We start from the raw sequence: 19242 nt of genomic DNA, 5'->3' as shown, positions 1-19242 counted from the left end.
TTTGTCAAAGATCTCAACTGTACACTTGAGTTCCTTTTAAATCGTCACTGACTAAAACAATTTAGTTGTCTGCTGTTGTTATTTGTACATAATTCCTCAGTTGTTCTTAACCTTTATTGTTCTTTCCCAGCCTTGCAAATGTGCCCCCAGAGTTCCTAGATAAAAACATAGACAGAAAAGGGAAAACAAGACATATAATGGCATCTGAGAGTAAACATTATAAGGCAGCTCATAGGAAATTCTTTATCTATACTATGTGCTGGCATGTGATTAACAGATGGCTGCCCTGTTAAGAGTCACCCCCAAGAAAAGAGCATTAGCAAGCATTAGGATAAAGAAGGAAAATGCAGGTAAAAAGAAGGTAAATCAGACTTGTAGGGAAGGACTTTCATTGACATTCTGAAAACCAGGTCTTCACACCCTCTCAGTCTGCTTTCAGTAAGTGGTCATTGGGCATGAAGCAGCATAATGATTTCTACCTTTGCAGTACAAATCAGGCTGCTGATGTAGTCCAATTACCAGTAAGTTACTCTCCTAGTAACAGAGCTGGCAGTGCGGCTTGACAGACACGGCTGAGGAGGAATGGCTTATTTATCTATAATGACATAAAGAATCTCAGGAACAAGGACTGTCTTTAAAAATTAAAATATTAGATCAGGAAGATGAGCAGGTATTTCATGTTTTTGACACTTTAGTTTTGACTCTCATAGTTTAAGAACTTTCCTAAGGAAAATAAAAGTTTTCCAAAACAACACAAAGATTCAGAGATGAAAGGTCTTGATACCATGACAGTCCCATAGTCTATATACACCATACTACTGTATATCTAGTGTTGGCAATTTAAATCTGTAAAGTCATACAGGATTTTTAAAACTCGGTTATCAGATGAACACTCATATACCTGCATTTAATGGAATGTACAGCAAGCTAGTCTTTGGAGAAATAAGGGATGAAGGAAAGATACACATTGAATTATATGTAATGATCACACTGTTCAGGCAGCAGCAACTTCCTACAGTTACAAATTTTACACGTTGAGTTTTCAAAATGGTTGGCACTCTATTAACTAAGCAAATAAGTGCCAATGGTTCTGCACACCATCTCCCACCTCACCACCCAGCAACCTGTATGTACTTGGTTCTGGAAATAAAAGGAAAAAAAAAGATCGAGTCAGTGATCCCACCCCAGAAGAGCTTGTGGTCTAATGAGAGAACAGATAATTGAGATTCGGTACACCCAAAGGCCTTGATAAAGATGGGAGCATTGGGCTTCTTGGAGAAAGAATGCCTTCAATGGGTACTCAAGGATGAGCAGGAGTTAGCCGGGTGGTGAAAGGAAGGGCATTCCAGGCAGAGGGAATAGGTCAAGTAGAGGTGAGGCTGTATGGTACAAGCAGGGAAACAGAGCATTCAGGCTGAGGTAGAAAAATATCAAGATGGAAATGTAGGACTTCCCTGGTGGTCCAGTGGCTAAGAATCCTCGCTTCCACTGCCCGGGGCATAGGGGCATAGGTTCGATTCCTGGTCGGGAAGATCCCGCATGCCGCGAGGTGTGGCCAAAAAAAAAAAAAGATGGAAATGTAGGCAAGAGCTGTATCTTACTCATACTGCATGTTAATTGAATTTATTTGGGGATAAGGAATAGGAAACCAATGAAAGGTTTCGGGCAAGGAGGAGGCTGGTTAAGTTTCCATTTTAGCTGGATCCCCTTGGTAGCTTTCCATGTGATAACTGAAGAGGTGCCAGACTTAGCAAGGAGCAGAGCGTGTCATAGGGAAGGAAGGCTGCCTCTTGAAAAGGTGTTTCCTTTTTAAATCACCACAATTAAATGAAATACAGGTGTATTTACTTAATTTACTTAACAGAGAATGGAATTACGCTGTGTTATGAAAAGTCACTCAATACCCAAGGAAGTCAACTTAACATGAAAGAAAATGGATGTTTTAAGGGCAGAGGGGAAACTCAAGGTTGGATTAAGCATAGGAATGACAAAAGAGACTCAAATTGTGTTCAATGAAGAAAACTAAAGGTCTACTTTGAAAGGGAAGAATCAAGTGTACAAAGGAAGAATGTACTTTACGGAAGAGACAACACTGCTGAATACAAACTTTTTGCAAATTGGTACTAATCCCTAAATAACCTCTAACCAGGCCAGTCCAAAAGCTGCAAATGCTGCCCAGTTTGCTGTGCTGAATCTTGACTTGCCCTTTAATTAATTCTCAGTGGTGATATAAACCAATGCTAATGGACATCACAGGTTGATTTTCAAGGTCCTACGGTCCTAGTTTGACTCAGTAGTCTTGGATGTGATAGATGCTGCTGTGTCAGCACAGAGAGAAAATGAAGAAATGGTATTGCTGGGCTTCATTAAGTGTTCTATATTACATTAACATATCTCATGGAACAAACTTCCATTGCAATGTTAAAAACTTGTTTAACTTCATCCTTATAACTCCTTCCCACCATCACCTCAAATAATTGTTGACACTAAAAAAGTAAATATATTCAGAATAATCACTTAACCCACTCAACAGTTGTTCTTACATCAGATTTTATTACACTCCAAAATACAAGCTACATTTTTACAAAGTAGAAATTCCTTGTGTGAACGGAATAATTTAATTTTTATTTCTGTATAAGCTGAATATGCTAATTTGTTTTATGAACATTTATTCTATAGAAGTGTCACATTTTTTTTAAGTTAACGGATTTATTGAGGGGGAAGGAGGGAGCTGACAAAAATCTACATGCACAGATAGTCCTAGTAGTGTATGCAGACAGAAAGGTGCAAATTTGAGAGTCAGTGATGCAAACTTTAGCAAAGACATTTTACAGGCAGAGTGAGTTTTGGTGTTTATAAAAGAAAGCTGAATTCCTTTTAAGGGTTTTGGTACATATATGCATGCTCATATTTTATATGCATATACAGGTTTCACTTTGAAAAGTTAGAATCAAATTTACAAAACTAAGTTAGTGTTGACTGACCTTTAACAATAAAGGGACTCAACCACAGGTTTTATTTAAACTGCTTACACTCAAAAGTAATCAATTTACATACAATTTTGGGGTACTTACTGTGTAAAGGTAAGTACATCTATATATACATTTATGCGTGTATAACCTAACCTAGCAAATATTTGCTAAGGTGTTTGGTTTACTGAACCTTTACCATGTCTTAATAGTTTTTAAATCAAATACACAGGCGTCAGTCTTCACTAGGGTCTATGTTATCACCATAGAGTGATAAAGATAAATAACGGGACTGGCAACAGTATACCTACAAAGCTATAAATAAATCACTATGTTAAAACACCAAATTATTAAAAACCATTTAAGTTCCTTTAAACAAATGAGCTAATAATTTTACAGATGTTATATGTCATATCCCTGTTCTCTTTGTGCCTTTTCCTTTACAAATATTCTCTTCATATCAAATTTCTGTAATTGAATCTCCTTTTTCTCATCTGTAACATGGCTACAAAAATTTTAATAGCAATGAGATAGTTTGGAAGAAATAACCTCCATACACTTTTTCTGAAAACTAGCATTGTATTTGCAAATTTACTTGCAATACATTTTGTTTTTAAACATGATTTCTTTAGCTTCCTGTTCTTCAGCCTTTCAAAGGTGTGGATTATTTAATTACTAAAAATTTTCTTTTCAACTGCCTATATTCCATTAACCTAGACTATTATCCATCTTTTTATAATGAATTTACTTTACACTGACATAGTCAAAGACCTGGAATAAACTTACCAAGCATAAATTTTCTCTTAGCAGTACATTATGCTTTTATGTTTTATTTTTTTTTAACATCTTTATTGGAGTATAATTGCTTTACAATGGTGTGTTAGTTTCTGCTTTGTAACAAAGTGAATCAGCTATACCGTATACATACATCCCCATATCTCCTCCCTCTTGTGTCTTCTCCCTCCCACCCTCCCTGTCCCACCCCTCCAGGTGGTCACAAAGCGTGGAGCTGATCTCCCTGTGCTATGTGGCTGCTTCCCACTAGCTATCTATTTTACATTTGGTAGTGTTTATATGTCCACGCCACTCTCTCACTTCGTCCCAGCTTACCCTTCCCCCTCCCCGTGTCCTCAAGTCCATTCTCTACGTCTGCATCTTTATTCCTGTCCTGCCCCCTAGGTTTTTCAGAACCTTTTTTTTTTTTTTTTTTAAGATTCCATATATGTGTGTTAGCATACGGTATTTGTTTTTCTTTTTCTGACTTACTTCACTCTGTATGACAGACTCTCGGTCCATCCACCTCACTACAAATAAATCAATTTCATTTCTTTTCATGGCTGAGTAATATTCCATTGTATATATGTGCCACATCTTCTTTATCCATTCATCTAGGACATTATGCTTTTAAAGGCAAGTGGTTTCTTTTCAATTAAAACCATATTCCTGCCTATTAGTTACTACGGTAACTATACAACTACATAGTGAAAAAGATCTCCACTCCAGAAAGATCTCCCTAACATATTCTACTCGACTTAATCCACCAGCACCACCATAATTTTTAATTCACTTAGCACCTAGGTGTAATCAGGCAACATCTGAGAATATTCCAGTCACTAAAGAAATAGTGCCTTATTATCAATCAGTACTATCATATTCTATAGATACTCCATGAATATTGACTATTCTAATATTCTCTGCTCAGTTTTAGTAATATCTCAGCAATGATAAACTAGCATCTTGTCCAAGTAGTCTCAATTTGTTTCACTTTCACTGATAAAGATTTTCTTTCATCATGTGGTGTACCATGTGGTTATATGGATTCAATGACTTGTATCATAATGACCCTAAGGTTCTGATGACAGAGGAACAAAAATAATCATTAAGCATTTCTCCTCTGCCTTTACATCTATGTAAGAGGGAAACAAGTTCTTCAAAAGAACAAGATCTCAAGTAGCTTTTTACTTTTTTCTAAAATTTTTCAGAAATAAGACATCAGAGATGATTGGTGCTAATAACCTCACTTTTTAATTCTCTCTCACCTTTACTCCGCGAAATCATTTTTTTAAGGGCAAGGTCCCAGGTCACATACTTCAAAGTCACCAGGTCACGATAAACACAGATTTACTGGGCCCTGTCGCAAACCTACTGATTCAAAATCTCAGGAAGGAAACAGAGAAAGCCTACATTTTAAAAAAAACAAGCTTCCCAGGTGAGGGTCACTCACCCTCAAGCTTGAGAACCACTACCTTATACAGAATATCTTCCCAATGCTGGAATTTTTAGTTGCCTGATATTTGGGACAACTGTCAGAAGATCAGTACAAGACTGGGGTTAATAATTTAAGTTTTATCCAAGTTAAATTCTGATTCTATCACCAACTAACTATCTGTGTGAGTTAAGGAACTCTTATGAAGAAAAAAGTATATGAGAGTGCTCTGGGAAAAAATGCATTTGTAAAACCAGACAGTACTTAAGATTCATTCCAGCTCTAAAATTCTGATTTTATTTTTCTTTGTTTTGTCTCATGTTGACAAGGAATGGAATGCAAATACACGTTTAAGGGAGTACAGGTACCAAAGTGACTTCCAGTCTTGGCAGACGGCCCATAAGAACATGCCTGCTGATCTGATTTTGACAATTCTATTAAACATAAAATCCTATGCCACACTCATTAAGTCCCTGTTCACAACCAATCATTCTAATTAATCCAATTTTGTCTCAGCATCTAGTATGCTATAACCATACTTATATTGCAGAACAGGAAACAGCTTTGCTAAACACAGATTACACTAAAATGTGACATTATCTGTAATTTAATGTGTTAAAAGAACAGAAATAAATATTTCAAGGAAGTACTGAACCCAAGGCCTTCGCATATACCCACCAACTCATATACCATAACTCAAATTCATTCACGTCAATACCATCAGGTGTTCAGAGCAAAACTCCACCGCAATCCCTGCTAGATTTATAAACTAAATTTGATTCGACTGTATATACACTTGATAAAAATCAGAACATTTTTAAAAAGAACGATAACCAGTAAAATTTTTGACAGCACCGAGGACAACAGGATTCCACATTAAGCTGGGGCAAGCCCTGGCACTGGCTACCATCACGTCACCTCTACCACCTGCAAGGCCCTACGTGACTGAGGCCCCCATTGCCTCCACTCACTCAATCCCAACGCTCACCAGCCCGGCCCCAGACCCACAGCCTCCCTGGAGTCCCGCACACACACCGAGGCCTGCACGTCTGCTGTGCCTGCTTTTGGCAATGCTCCTTCTCAGGAACCTGCACCACTCCCTCTGCTCCCTTCCAGTCTGCACTGAGTTCAGGTCCGCTCACTGAGTTCTCAATTGGTCTCCCATCTCAAATTTCAACCACCTATGGGCCTCTTCGCACGTGCAGTTTTCTCCCTTAGCACTTAACGTCATTTAACATACATTCTGCTTATCTCCCCCGTAAGCTGGGCTTCATAAATGCAGGGAATCTGTTCACCCGTGTATCCCTAGTGTCCAGAACAGTGTCTGGCACATACCTTGCACTCAACGTTGATGAATGAATGAATGGGTATGATACCATGAACATGTATTTGTCACTTACCTATATTATTCTATATATTATTCTATTACCAATATTAAAGTGAAAACCCAATCCAAGAAAAAAAGTATATGGCTTTCGAAAGACGGCAAAGGTATTAATATTGTTAAAAAAATAAAGTAAGTAACCCTCACCAAAGAGGTTCATGTAGTATTCAGTAGCTCAGAATCTCTTTGGGGGTTTTCCAGAAAAAAAATGTACTAGTAAGCAGTCCAAATTTTTGCCTCCAGAAGCTGGTATGCTTATAAATGAAACTGCTCGACTCACTCTTAGTTTCCAGACCTGTGCATATGCCCAAACCAATTCTGGGGTTTGTAAAACTCTGGCCTCCTTTACCCAAGTTTCTTGGGCTCAAAATTTCTTCCCAAAGGATGACTAACCTAATTAGAAAGTAAATTTCAGTCCTTTCTTTAAGGAAACACATATTTTGGTTTTAAAACAATCAGGGGGGAATAAAAAGAATCTGAAAATTAAATGGCAACACAAAAAAATACGTATCACATGGCTTTTGATTAGTTATGTAATTGCTATTCCCTCTAGTGGTGTAGATAACTGAAGAACAAATTATATTTAGCTCTCATGACCAGGGGTTAAATATCTATTTTTAAATTACTATTCTATCTATATTGATGAATAAATAATTTCAAGGGCACATATTATAAACAAAGTAGTTTTTAAAATTAATTCTTTAGTGTGCAACAACAGTTTCAATACTTGAATATCTACTATGTGAAAGGCACTGTACTCGGCATCAAAGATCCAAAAATAAGTAAATAACAACGTAATGAAGTAGGACACACAGGGTAAAACAGACACCATACAACTAACCCTAAAATCGGTGAAACTCTGAGCGTTGCCTTGACAGATGCATCAACAAGGCACCTCCACCACAACACAGCTGGAGTGGAAGTGAATTCCTGTGGAGGGGATGGAAGGGGAGATTTAACAAGAGTATTCTAACTGAGGACACTTAAAAGAATGAAGAGAAGAAAATAAGGGCATTCCTCTGTGCAGCGTTAAGACCATCTACCAAACTCTGAAAGCTTATTCTCCATGCACCAGGTACTGCAGGTACAAAGTTCAAAGCCAGCCCCCCCCCAACCCTCCCCAAAGCAGCTCAGTCACGCGGGAAGAAATGAGTCAACTGTAGTGACTTGATAATGAACAGATGAAACTCTCAAACATGCTCACAGGACACTGTGGTTTTGGTTTGATTCTATCAAAGGATCTAATGGGTGCCTCAACCATAAGCAAATAACCCAATCCAACTGCTACAAAGCCAGTCATTGACAGAGTAGAACAAGATTAAACAGCTTTCCTGGAGATGGCATAATTAACTTAGTTTTGACACATCAATAGGAAATTGAAGCTTTCCAGGTCAAATGGAAGAAGGAATAAAAATACATGGGATATTCAGACAGAGCAGAGGTCTGCAAACTAAAAACAAGAACATGCAATAGAGTCTTTATGTGCCACACAAAGCCTAAAATATTCATTATATGGCCCTTTACAAAAAAAGTATGCAAACCCCTAAATAGACTATTCCTGTGTGCCTGGAGCTTAGGTACACAGTGAAGCAGTGACAGATACAGCTAAAAAAACGGCTGAGGCTGCCCTTGAATAGCAGCTAAAAGTCAGATTTGTTACCTTACTTTTAGGAATTCTACTACTCACCAGCACTGAGAAAAAAAAATCAAGGACTTTATACTTAAGTGACAATTATTGGTCACATACTTTTGAGTCAGGACTTAGTTAAGTCCTCACAATCCTGACAGGTAATTATCATCTAGTGTTAGAGATGAGAAAAAAAAGTTCAGAAGGGTTAAGTCACTTGTCCTCAAAACACACCATTATTAACATAACAAAACTGGGATTTTAAGATTCCAAATTCACGTGTTAGTGTCCTTTCTGCTATGAAACAATTACCTCTGTGGTAGTCGAAATAAACTGATCATTTTGCAACTAATAAATAGCAAAATAGTAAGTAGTAATTCCAAGGAAATACATTCAATTTCTTAGCATATTTCACAGGCACTAAGTTAAGCTAGCTAACTTAGGAAAGTGTTCATTTGTAGTCAATTAGGTCACAGAAAAGGTCAATGTTAGAGTACAAATGAGTGACAAAAAGTGGTAGTTGAGAGAGAAGACCCCCAAACTTGAGTCTATAGTTCTAGTGTCTATATACAAAGGACTGCACATACTTCTTGCTCCCCACTGATTGTTTGAGGGGCAGGGAGCAGGGTAGAGAGGGAATAGACTGATGAACTAACTCTTGCAAAAAAACAACTATCAGTTTCTCTACACTGATGGAAATAACAGGACAGAACCTGTGGTTTACAAGTGGCGTGATTTTGCGACTTGTTTTTATAAGCCCTAATAGTTTTACTGTCTTGAATTTAAATAAAAATGGAATTAAAATCAAAGAACTTCTGAAAGGAAGTCCCTTAACATTCTACATATAGTTTGTGTGTTCTGGCACCACTATACTTTATGATTCCTTTTTTAAATTTTATTTATTTATTTATTTTATGCCTGCGTTAGGTCTTTGTTGCTGCTCGCGGGCTCTCTCTAGCTGCAGCGAGTGGGGGCTACTCTTCGTTGTGGCGCGCGGGCTTCAGTAGTTGTGGCACACAGGCTCTAGAGCACAGGCTCAGTAGTTGTGGCGCACAGGCTTAGCTGCTCTGCAGCATGTGGGATCTTCCCAGACCAGGGCTCGAACCCGTGTCCCCTGCATTGGCAGGTGGATTCTTAACCACTGTGCCACCAGGGAAGTTCCTAATTTATGATTCTTTTTAAAGTACTGCTGACAATACTTGCATATTTAAGCTCTGCTTAAGTAAATTAAAATAACTACTCATTCAAAATAAAAGCTTTTCTGCGAACTTTTATGCTCTCACTGTAATTTTTTTTTAATTATACTAATGATTTTTAAGCAGCTGATATACCTTCCTCAGACAGAATCCTGAATCTTGAAGGACTTAGAACAAAAAGGCTTTCTACACTACTTAAACCTCTCAGCCTAAATGCATAATATACATTAAGCACTGCTCTCTGCACTTTACATATACAGGTACATGTAACTCTATTCAAAAACTTTGGAGCCAGATGTGTTTCTGAATTCAGGATTTTGAATTTTAGAATGCAGTACAGATATACTATTGATTTTTTAATAACCTCAGCAGGATCTGTGGTAGCACTGTTATTAAACAAATATTTCTGCAGCAAAATATATGACTATTCAAATTGCAAGTTTAGGACAGGTTTTTGTTTTTTTTAACCACTGAGTCACACAAACATGCACAAATCTAGTTTTTAGAGACCTCTGGATTAGGATAAATAACTGTAGAATTTTATTAACACATTCAACTCATATAAGTCCATGAGGTGGGTATATTAGCCCAATTTAGATAGGAAAACTGAGGCACAGAGACATTAAGTACCTGCCCACTGTCACACAGCTGGTAAGCGGTGTAGCCAGGATTGATCTCAAGCAGGCTGTCTTCAGAGTCCATGCATTTAACTAGTATGCAATGTTGCCTTTTAATGCACTTAACAGAGCATCAAGCACATAGTATGTGTAACAGTTTACTATTATTTAGAGCTTTTGTAGTTACACTGTAGAGCATGGTTTTTAAAAGCCCATATACAACCATTGAAGATTATCTTCCTTACTCCTTTTTGATAAGTAAAAATTGCTTTTGGGCCAACAGTACTGTTTTTGAAACATCTTTTGTATAACTGAATCCTATAAGAGAAAATAAAGTCAACGACATATGTATGAGAAGTCTCAATGCAAATATAAGAATTAAAAAATCAAATCTGAAGGCACAGCAAAGGTAACATTTAGAAGACTCCAGACAAGGCAAAATTCAGTATATAAAGTGCTAACATGATTGGAACAAAGGGACTAAACCTGAATCATTCCAATTTTATTGAAGAAATCAGTGATACACTGATCCTAATACACATATCTAGATAGGAAAAAAAAAAAACCTTGAAACAATTTTAGCATTTGAACAAGGAAAACTAGTATGAGAGCTCCCAAGTTTAAAGAACAAGAATTTGATCAGGATGATGTGCCAGTCTTCTTTCACCTGTAACAGTTCTAAGCGTATCTTGTTTCTCTGTAATTATCTGCATTTGAGAAAAACAAAACCTTCAATACAAGTCAAGACTACTTGCTTGTATTACCTTTACAAGAGGCAAGAGATCTGGACTCCTAATAAGCTTTCCTACTTATGAAACTGATGATAATATTCTGATCTTTATGAAATGTACTTCCCAGCTCATGTACAAGAATTAAAAACTTCAACTTGCACATCCTCTGCTTCATTGTGAGACAGCTGATTAATTAATAAAAATCACTCGTCCACCCAATTCATTCAGTTGTTAAAAGCATGGGAACTGAATTCTGACAGGCCTCGGTTCAAATCCCAGGTCCATCACTTATCAGTGGACTGAACTAGGCAAAGAACTTAACTTGGGCCTCATTTTTCTGATCTGAAATGACAGGATGCTATCACTACCTCACAAGGCTGTTATAAACGAGGTAGTACATATAAAGCACACCTGGCCCATAAAAAGCACTAGTACAGAATAGTTATCACTGTTATTGCCCGCATGGGCTGGCAATGTGTATGATTTTAGCTGATCTGGGGGATAAGTTTACTGAGGTAGGAAGAGAGGCTAAGAGTTAAATTAATTTCAGAAGCAAATCACAAAGGTGGCCCCAAATAGTAACACTTTTGAGTAAAGCAGTATCTCCAATTTACCCACAAGTACCCAATGTTTCCAAAATAAAATCTCTTGATATGTGTAAAATGGTTTTACAATAGAATATGCATAGTTGGAGACAAAAGAAACCAGATCAATGTTGATGGTCCCCCTTATTTAAAACTACACATGACTCTTCCTGGCACAGAAACCATTATTTTGTCCTTTTAGCTTTTATTATTTCCTCTCCTTGGTTCCTCCAAGGCAGAGATAACAGATATCCATATTCTGTTATGGATGCTAAAATATGGGGCTAAAATAGCAGGTAAGAGTGTAAAGGTAAACTTTACAGCTAGCTGGTTACAAAAAAAAAAGTGGCTCTAGTAACAAACACCACATAACACCCAGAAAAGTTCTATTTCTGGAAATATCAGTAATAGCTACAAGTCAGACATGCACACTAACCTGGACAACGAAGACCCCAATCAAATTAAAGTGCCCTAAGCAGATCAGATGGTCAATTAATAGGCAATACTGCTCTGGGTCAGTGATGTATTTCTCTGATCAACGACCTAAATCTGATATGTATTTAATTGGGGAAGGAGAAAAGGAAGGTAAAATGGGAAAGGACAGCCAAAACACATTTCAGTAGTGAACTAAATTAAAATGTCTATCGAAACTATTCATAATAGCATAGTGACATAGCTTCATTTTATTTATTTTTAATTAATTAATTTATTTATTTTTGGCTGCGCTGGGTCTTGGTTGCTGCGTGCAGGCTTTCTCTATTTGTGGTGAGCAGGGGCTACTCTTCATTACGGTGCGCAGGCTTCTCATTGCAGTGGCTTCTCTTGTTGCAGAGCGTGGGCTCTAGGCGTGCGGGCTTCAGTAGTTGTGGCTCGCGGGCTCTAGAGCACAGGCTCAGTAGTTGTGATGCAAGGGCTTAGTTGCTCTGCGGCATGTGGGATCTTCCTGGACCAGGGCTCGAACCCATGTCCCCTGCATTGGCAGGCGGATTCTTAACCACTGCGCCACGAGGGAAGCCCATAGCTTCATTTTAAATGTTTATTTGAAATTTATCTAAAAAATTTATCTAGGACAGGTCAATTATTTTCTCCCTGTCCTACACAGTTAGCCTGCTAAGAAAATAAAAGTTTTTCCAGACTCAAGGAGACAATAACAATTCAATGTTCTGCAGTTAGTGAATATCTCAAATCAAAGGAATGGAAATGCTGGGGGTGGGGACAGGCTGCGGGACAACTGTAGTTATTAGTGCAAACCATCCTTTTCTTCCATTCCATATAAAGATAGAAAAAAATGTATTCTAAGACTGAACCTCAAAAAGGAAAATAAATACTAAGAGAAAAATGTACATTCTAAAGAAACAAAAGGGTAACTAGAGCACAAAGAGAACCAAGATTTGAGAACTGAAAATGGGAGTCTAGGGAGCTCCCTGGTGGCCTAGTGGTTAGGATTCTGGGCTTTCACTGCCATGGCCCGGGTTCAATCCCTGGTGGGGGAACTGAGATCCTGAAAGCCATGTGGGAGAAGGGGGGAAGGGGGGAAGGAGGGAAGGAGGGAAGGAGGGAAGGAGGGAGGGAGGCAGGGAGGAAATGGAGTCTAGAAAGAAAGTGGGACCAATTAATAGCCAAGCTGCGATAGCAGAGAATAAAGATAAAGGCTCAAAATGAAGTTTTTTAACTTTCTGGAGTCTTACAATTTTTCATTGTCTAGAATGGTGAAAGAGAAGCAGTACTTTAGAGTGGTACTTCAGGGCAAGCAGTCTAACCTACTTCTCAAAATTCCCTTCTTTACCCATAAACCTATTGTATTTAGACAAGGTAACACTGTAATATAACATAGTCATGTATATTAGGAGCTCCATTTGGCTCAGCAAAATCCTGAATCCCACATCCTTAAGCAAATCCAGCCAATAGATAAACACACTTTAGACAGTGTATCCTTTAAAATAAAAGCAAAACTAGTACTAGAACCTTTTAAAAAAACCCAACTTCTATTATAATAGTGTCATTCCTAAGAAAGAAAAAAGTTGCTTTTAAGAGGCAAAAATGCTTCCTTATTTAGAATCATGGACTTTTAATTAAACTTTAAGACCCTATGGATTTGCAGATAAAGGAACTAATAAAACATAGGAAGGCTGTAAACCTGTTAAAGATTTTAAAGCTAGTGGGTGGCAGAGACTTGCTAGAGCCAGGAGTCTTGTCTCTGGGGTATGCCACTGACTTACCATCTCTGTAGCAAGAGCCTCCTTACCCCTGGGGACTAATGGTACTGAGAAAACTTAACATAATCACTACCTTGTTTCCTAAGGAGAAAATTTTAGAAATCCATACATGCAAGAACTTAATTTTGCCTTTTCCTTCAGTGTTCAACATCAAAAAAAGTAGCCTGTAACTCTAAGTGGGCAGAAGGACAAGGGAAAGCCCCTACATGCATAAACAAGCAGTAACAGCAAGTCTGGGCATGGTCTGGTACCACCCCACCACTTTTTCCTTATGAACTCCCCTACACATGTCAAATAACTAGAAGGAAGAGGCTGAATTCCCACTCTTTTTGGAGATGGCGGCTAATTTGCCTCCCATTTACCCTATCCTCAGCTATGAGGGTACAGAGTACTTCCTTGCCACAAAATGTTAGTGAGACCTAATAGACACCACCCTCTATGGTTCCGAAATTACAATGAGAAAAGGAATCAGACCTACAGGTCATCCATGGCCTTTGCTTTGTAACAGCTTAGACTATCAACAGTTTTAATCACAGAACATTTAATCACAGATAGATATTTTTTCTATCTCAAAACTGTATTTTTAATAAGTTCACCATTCAACCATTCATAATTCCTTCCTGAAAGTTAATTTTCTCTCTCTGCTAGATTATAAAGTCTTTGAAATCAACGATCATGTCTTTTAGTTTTTGTATTCCCATGGTATCTATTTATTCTATAAACAGAATAGATACTAAATGTATACATATTACTCTCTCAGTAGCTGCCCTAAACCACCAAAAGCAAAGTAATCATGGGGCTATAAGAAGAGAGATTTTCTAATAAAGATAAAAAGAAGAAAAAAAACCAAACCAAACCACCAGTCTTGTAATTTCATGAATCCTGCTGTGGCAAAAGCAGCAAGAAGTGGAGCTGGGCTCTCCTAAATTACTGTTTGACCCCACTTCACAGATTAGCCTTCAGTACAGTTAAATTTGCAGCATGATAAACTCAGGTGTCAATGTTTTATACAGGAATTTGAAGGGTAAGGACCAAAATTCTCAGTGCAATTACAAATACTCCCCATAAAAATAATCAAATGGGAATCCCCTGTGATAAATAATTTCTCAAAGTTTTCATTAAAAACTTAAGAAAAAGGTAAATAAACCAAACTTCTTCATAGAAAAATTGTATTTACAACTCCATTCAAAAGCAGTTTTTAAAAGCAAACAATATAACACTGAAATTGAGAAATCTATGCTCACCCAAAGTTGTCACGTCTAATAAATTATTAACAGAATACTGCATCAAAAATAAGGCAATAACCCAAGATATCCCATTAACAATTTCTCCACTCCCACAACTAGGTAGAATTAATCTATCTAGCAGCAAATGATACTTCATTCCATTTCAGCATATCTGAAGTCCTTAAGGACAAAAGTGATAAAACATGACCTTCATTCATTAGACTCGTAGAACACTTGAAGGAAAATAATTTCTAAAGCACAAAGAGGTAAAGAGGTATAATCCTTTAAAAAGATGTACTCAGTGTTCAAAATTCAAGAATGCAGTATTAATACACAATGGGCGTTAGCTGAATATATGCAATACAGTGATAGCAAATTAATTTATTTAGTATTTTTTCCATTCCATATCATCAGGAGGATTGATTTCAACTTTCCTTTTACCTACATCAGACCAGTTGGTACTCAAAACTGTACCACCAGACTCCATCTGCAATAAAAAATAAAAAGAGATTAATTATTGGTCCATATAATTAAAACAGAACATTTTTCTAAAAACATTCCAAGCATAGAGTCCCAAATATAAGCTATGTTTGGCTCAATATACACAAGACAATATTCTGGTTTAACCTTAGGCTTTCCAGATAAGTTACCATATCGTGTAAAAATCTGAAAAGGAAACTCTAGTTAGGTAGGAGGACCATGTCCACATACACTGCCATATAAAGCACCATGTCTCCCTGCTAATCAGCATAGAGGTATATGTGGAAAAACTACCTTCAGATGAAAAATTGGGTTGGCCAAAAAGTTCCTTCAGTTTTAAAGTAAAAATAAAAGACACATTTTTCATTTTCACCAAGAACTTTATTGAACAACGTATTCACCATTTTGTTCCCCTACCTTCTGCCATTTTTCAGGCAACCTCATAATTCCATCTTCCCAAAACTTATCTTTTTGAGCAAACAACTGTTCCAGGTGCCTTTTGCAGTCTTCCAGGGAATTGAAATTTTTCCATTAAGAGAATTCTGTAAAGACCGAAATACATGGAAATCCAAAGGTACAATAATCTGGTGAATACAGTGGATGAATGAGAACTTCTCAGCCAAGCTGTAACAGTTTTTCCCTGGTCATCAAAGAAACATGTGGTCTGGTGTTATCCTGATGTAAGATTATGCGTTTTCTGTTGACTAATTCTGAACGCTTTTCAGTAAATGCTGCTTTCAGTTGGTCTAACTGGGAGCAGTACTTGTTGGAATTAATTGTTTGCTTTTCCAAAAGTAGCTCATAATAGAGGACTCCCTTCCAATCCCATCATATACACAATATCACCTTCTTTGGATGAAGACTAGCCTTTGGTGTGGTTGGTGGCAGTTCATTTAGCTTGCCCCATGATCCCTTCTGTTCCATATTATTGTACAGCATCCACTTTTCATCGCCCGTCACAATTTGTTTTAAAAACGGAACGTTTTCATTACGTTTAAGTAGAGAATCACATGCGGAAATACAGTCAAGAAGGTTTTTTTCACTTAACTTATGTGGAACCCAAACATCAAAGCGATTAACATAACCAAGCTGGTGCAAATGATTTTCAATGCTTGATTTGCATATTTTGAGTGTGTCGGCTATCTCCCACGTGGTGTAACATTGATTGTTCTCAATTAATGTCTCCATTTGACCGCTATCAACTTCAACTGGTCTACCCGACCATGGAGCATCGTCCAGTGAGAAATCTCCAGCACGAAACTTCACAAACCACTTTTCATCAGTCACAGCACCTTCTCCATACACTGCACAGATCTATTTTTGCATTTCAGTTGCGTTTTTACCTTTCTTGAAATAATAAAGCATAATATGCAGAAAATGTTGCTTTTTTCCTTCCATCTTCAATATTAAAATGGCTACACAAAAATTCACTCATTTTGGTAAGTTTTTAAAAAATGCACCCTGATGTGACAGCTGTCACAATACAATCTAACAAAATTGTTTCAAATGAAGTTAAAGACAACTAAACACTACTAGAGCCATCTTACTGGGGAAGCCGAACGAACTTTTTGGCCAACGCAATGAAATTGGCTCCCAAAGAAAACGATAATGTAATCTCTTTTGCTGAGCACAGTAAAGACTTTGCAAAGTAAACTCTTTCTAGTTGGACAGAACTTTAAGAGCCTCTTCTTAATGTTCTCTCTATGTCAAATATACACAAGTGTATGCTGGAATTATTTTTAAATCAAGGTACATACACACACAGACACATAAAGTTAGTGTCTCAGTAAAGCACTGGTCATCTGTTTACTACCCAATGAATATAACACCTACCAACAAACCTAGCATATTCATAAATACATTTAAAAAATAAAGCTCTGTGTAATTGTTAATGCAATAAAAATTCACTGATTTGGATCACAGCAAAGAACAGAAAATTGTTAAAATCTAAACATTTAAAAATAATCAGCTATGTTACTGGTGAATGTATAAAGTTACATATGCTACCATTACACTGGAGCCTCAAAATAATCCCAATGCCCCACACTCTCTACCAAGCTCCTTTCTGTGGGTTCCTTTGCACGGAATGCTCTTCTCTGTCCCGGTTCTTTTTATGTCTTTAGTTATCCTCCAAACATGACATGTCACCATCTCTCTGTGGCCTTCTTTGACCCTAGTCAGGACCCTAGCTACTCTTGTAGGACTTGTCTATGACACTGCACTGATAAAATTTTACGAATCTGCCTTCTCATACCTGCTTCCCACCCGTGGCTCCAAACTAAAGCTGAGAGTTTCTAAAAGGAAAGAAACATATTTTACCAATACTTATATCCTAGATCTAAGTGCAGTGGCCTGGCACACAGTAGACTGCAAATAAAATACTGAATAAAATGGGACAAGTTTATGTAACAACTACTCCTAAGAGAACTAAAGGTAGCAGATTTAATTTATAATCCGATCATATTTGCTGATGACATTTATTTTCCCCTTTCTTCTTATGGACTGCAGTGCAACTGACCACTTCCCTGATTATTCTGTATATGTTGGTCTTTTTGCCCAATTAGACTGACAGATCAGAGATAAGATAGAGTCTGTTTCTTTGTACAGGCAGATCTCGTTTTATTGTGCTTCACTTTATTGCACTTTGCAGATACTGCATTTTTTGCAAATTGAAGATTTGTGGCAACCCTGCATCAAGTGAATCTATTGACGTCATTCTTCCAACAGCATGTGCTCACTTCATGTCTCTGTCACATTTTGATAACTCTCTTATATTTCAAACCTTTTCACTGTTATTATCTTTGTTATGGGGATGTGTGATCAGTGATCTTTGATGTTACTACTGCAAAAAACTATGACTTGCTGAAGACTCAGATGATAAAGTCAGCATATTTTAGCAATAAAGAATCTTTAAGGTACATGCATTATTTTTTAGACATAATGTTATTACACACTCAGTCGACTACAGCATAGTGTAAACATAACTTTCATATGTACTGAGAAACCAAAAAAGTGTGACTCACTTTATTGCAAAATTTGCTTTATGATGGTGGTCTAGAACTGAACCCACAGTTCTCCAAGGTATGCCTGTATTCCCCCACAAAGACAGAAGCAAGCCCTTGGTATGTTCCAGGTCAATGCTGCCAAACAGCTTATTTTATGCATACGTATGGTTCAGTTACAATTAGCCAAGTTTCTGTATGAAAATGGACACAGATTCTATAATATAACTTTGAAATCTCACACACTATTTTGTCCAGCAAGTTCTTAAAAGTCAACACTGAAACTGATTTCAGGGAATTCCCTGGTGGTCCAGTGGTTAGGACTCCACGCATCCACTGCAGGGGACACACATTCAATCCCTGGTGGGGGAACTAAGAGCCTGCAAGCTGCACAGCGCAGCAAAACAAACTAACAAAACCCTGATTTCTCCTTTTGGAGGCATTAAGTGAGTGTACTTTTTCCTAGTCTTCCCACTAAGTACAACTAAAAACCTTGTATGTTATATAAATAACAAATATAAGACAACTCTAAAAGGTGAAAAGAAGACAAATCAGCTAGGGACCTTGGGACCCAAGGAACAACACGGTGGTGAGTTCTTTGGGTTTTCTTTTTGCCTTATTTTTTCTGAGAGCTGGAACTGAAGAAGCTGGAAATGCCAAAGGGTGCAAACAAAAAAAGCCCCAACAAAAGTCTGATTTCTCTAGCCAATGGACAAACAGAAAGACAGAAAACTTTTAGACAATAATCACTCTAGCTAAACACCACAGTAAAAAACTGTGGTCCCATCCCCACCCAGGCCAGTGAAGGCTGAATGAAGAGCCTAGACTTCCACCCATGCTATGCTATCACAAACTGGCCTCCTCTGTTGCCTGTTGTGTCAGTGGAAACCACGTGGGGAGCTGGAACTCCTACCTATTCCCAACAGTAACAAGGAGATGCCCTGGGGTGTCAATGGAGGTAGAGTGGGGTACCTGGATTTCTACCTCCACCTGGCAATAGTGAG

At 37.7% G+C, this 19242-nt stretch overlaps 1 protein-coding gene across 1 annotated transcript in view; it reads right to left on the bottom strand.

Moving 5' to 3' along the window:
- Nucleotides 1–5439: 5439 nt before the first annotated feature.
- SUGT1 (SGT1 homolog, MIS12 kinetochore complex assembly cochaperone) overlaps nucleotides 5440–19242 on the bottom strand; it is a 53614-nt gene continuing 39811 nt past the window's right edge. The window contains exon 13 of the mRNA XM_059902584.1: nucleotides 5440–15243. Within this exon, the coding sequence (XP_059758567.1) occupies nucleotides 15142–15243 (102 nt within the window). The 3' untranslated portion in view covers nucleotides 5440–15141. The remainder of the gene's footprint in view (nucleotides 15244–19242) is intronic.

Source organism: Balaenoptera ricei, chromosome 18 (assembly GCF_028023285.1).
Source record: "Balaenoptera ricei isolate mBalRic1 chromosome 18, mBalRic1.hap2, whole genome shotgun sequence".
In the NCBI taxonomy this organism is placed as follows: Eukaryota; Metazoa; Chordata; class Mammalia; order Artiodactyla; family Balaenopteridae; genus Balaenoptera; species Balaenoptera ricei.
This window is presented reverse-complemented; position numbering and strand designations above follow the sequence as displayed.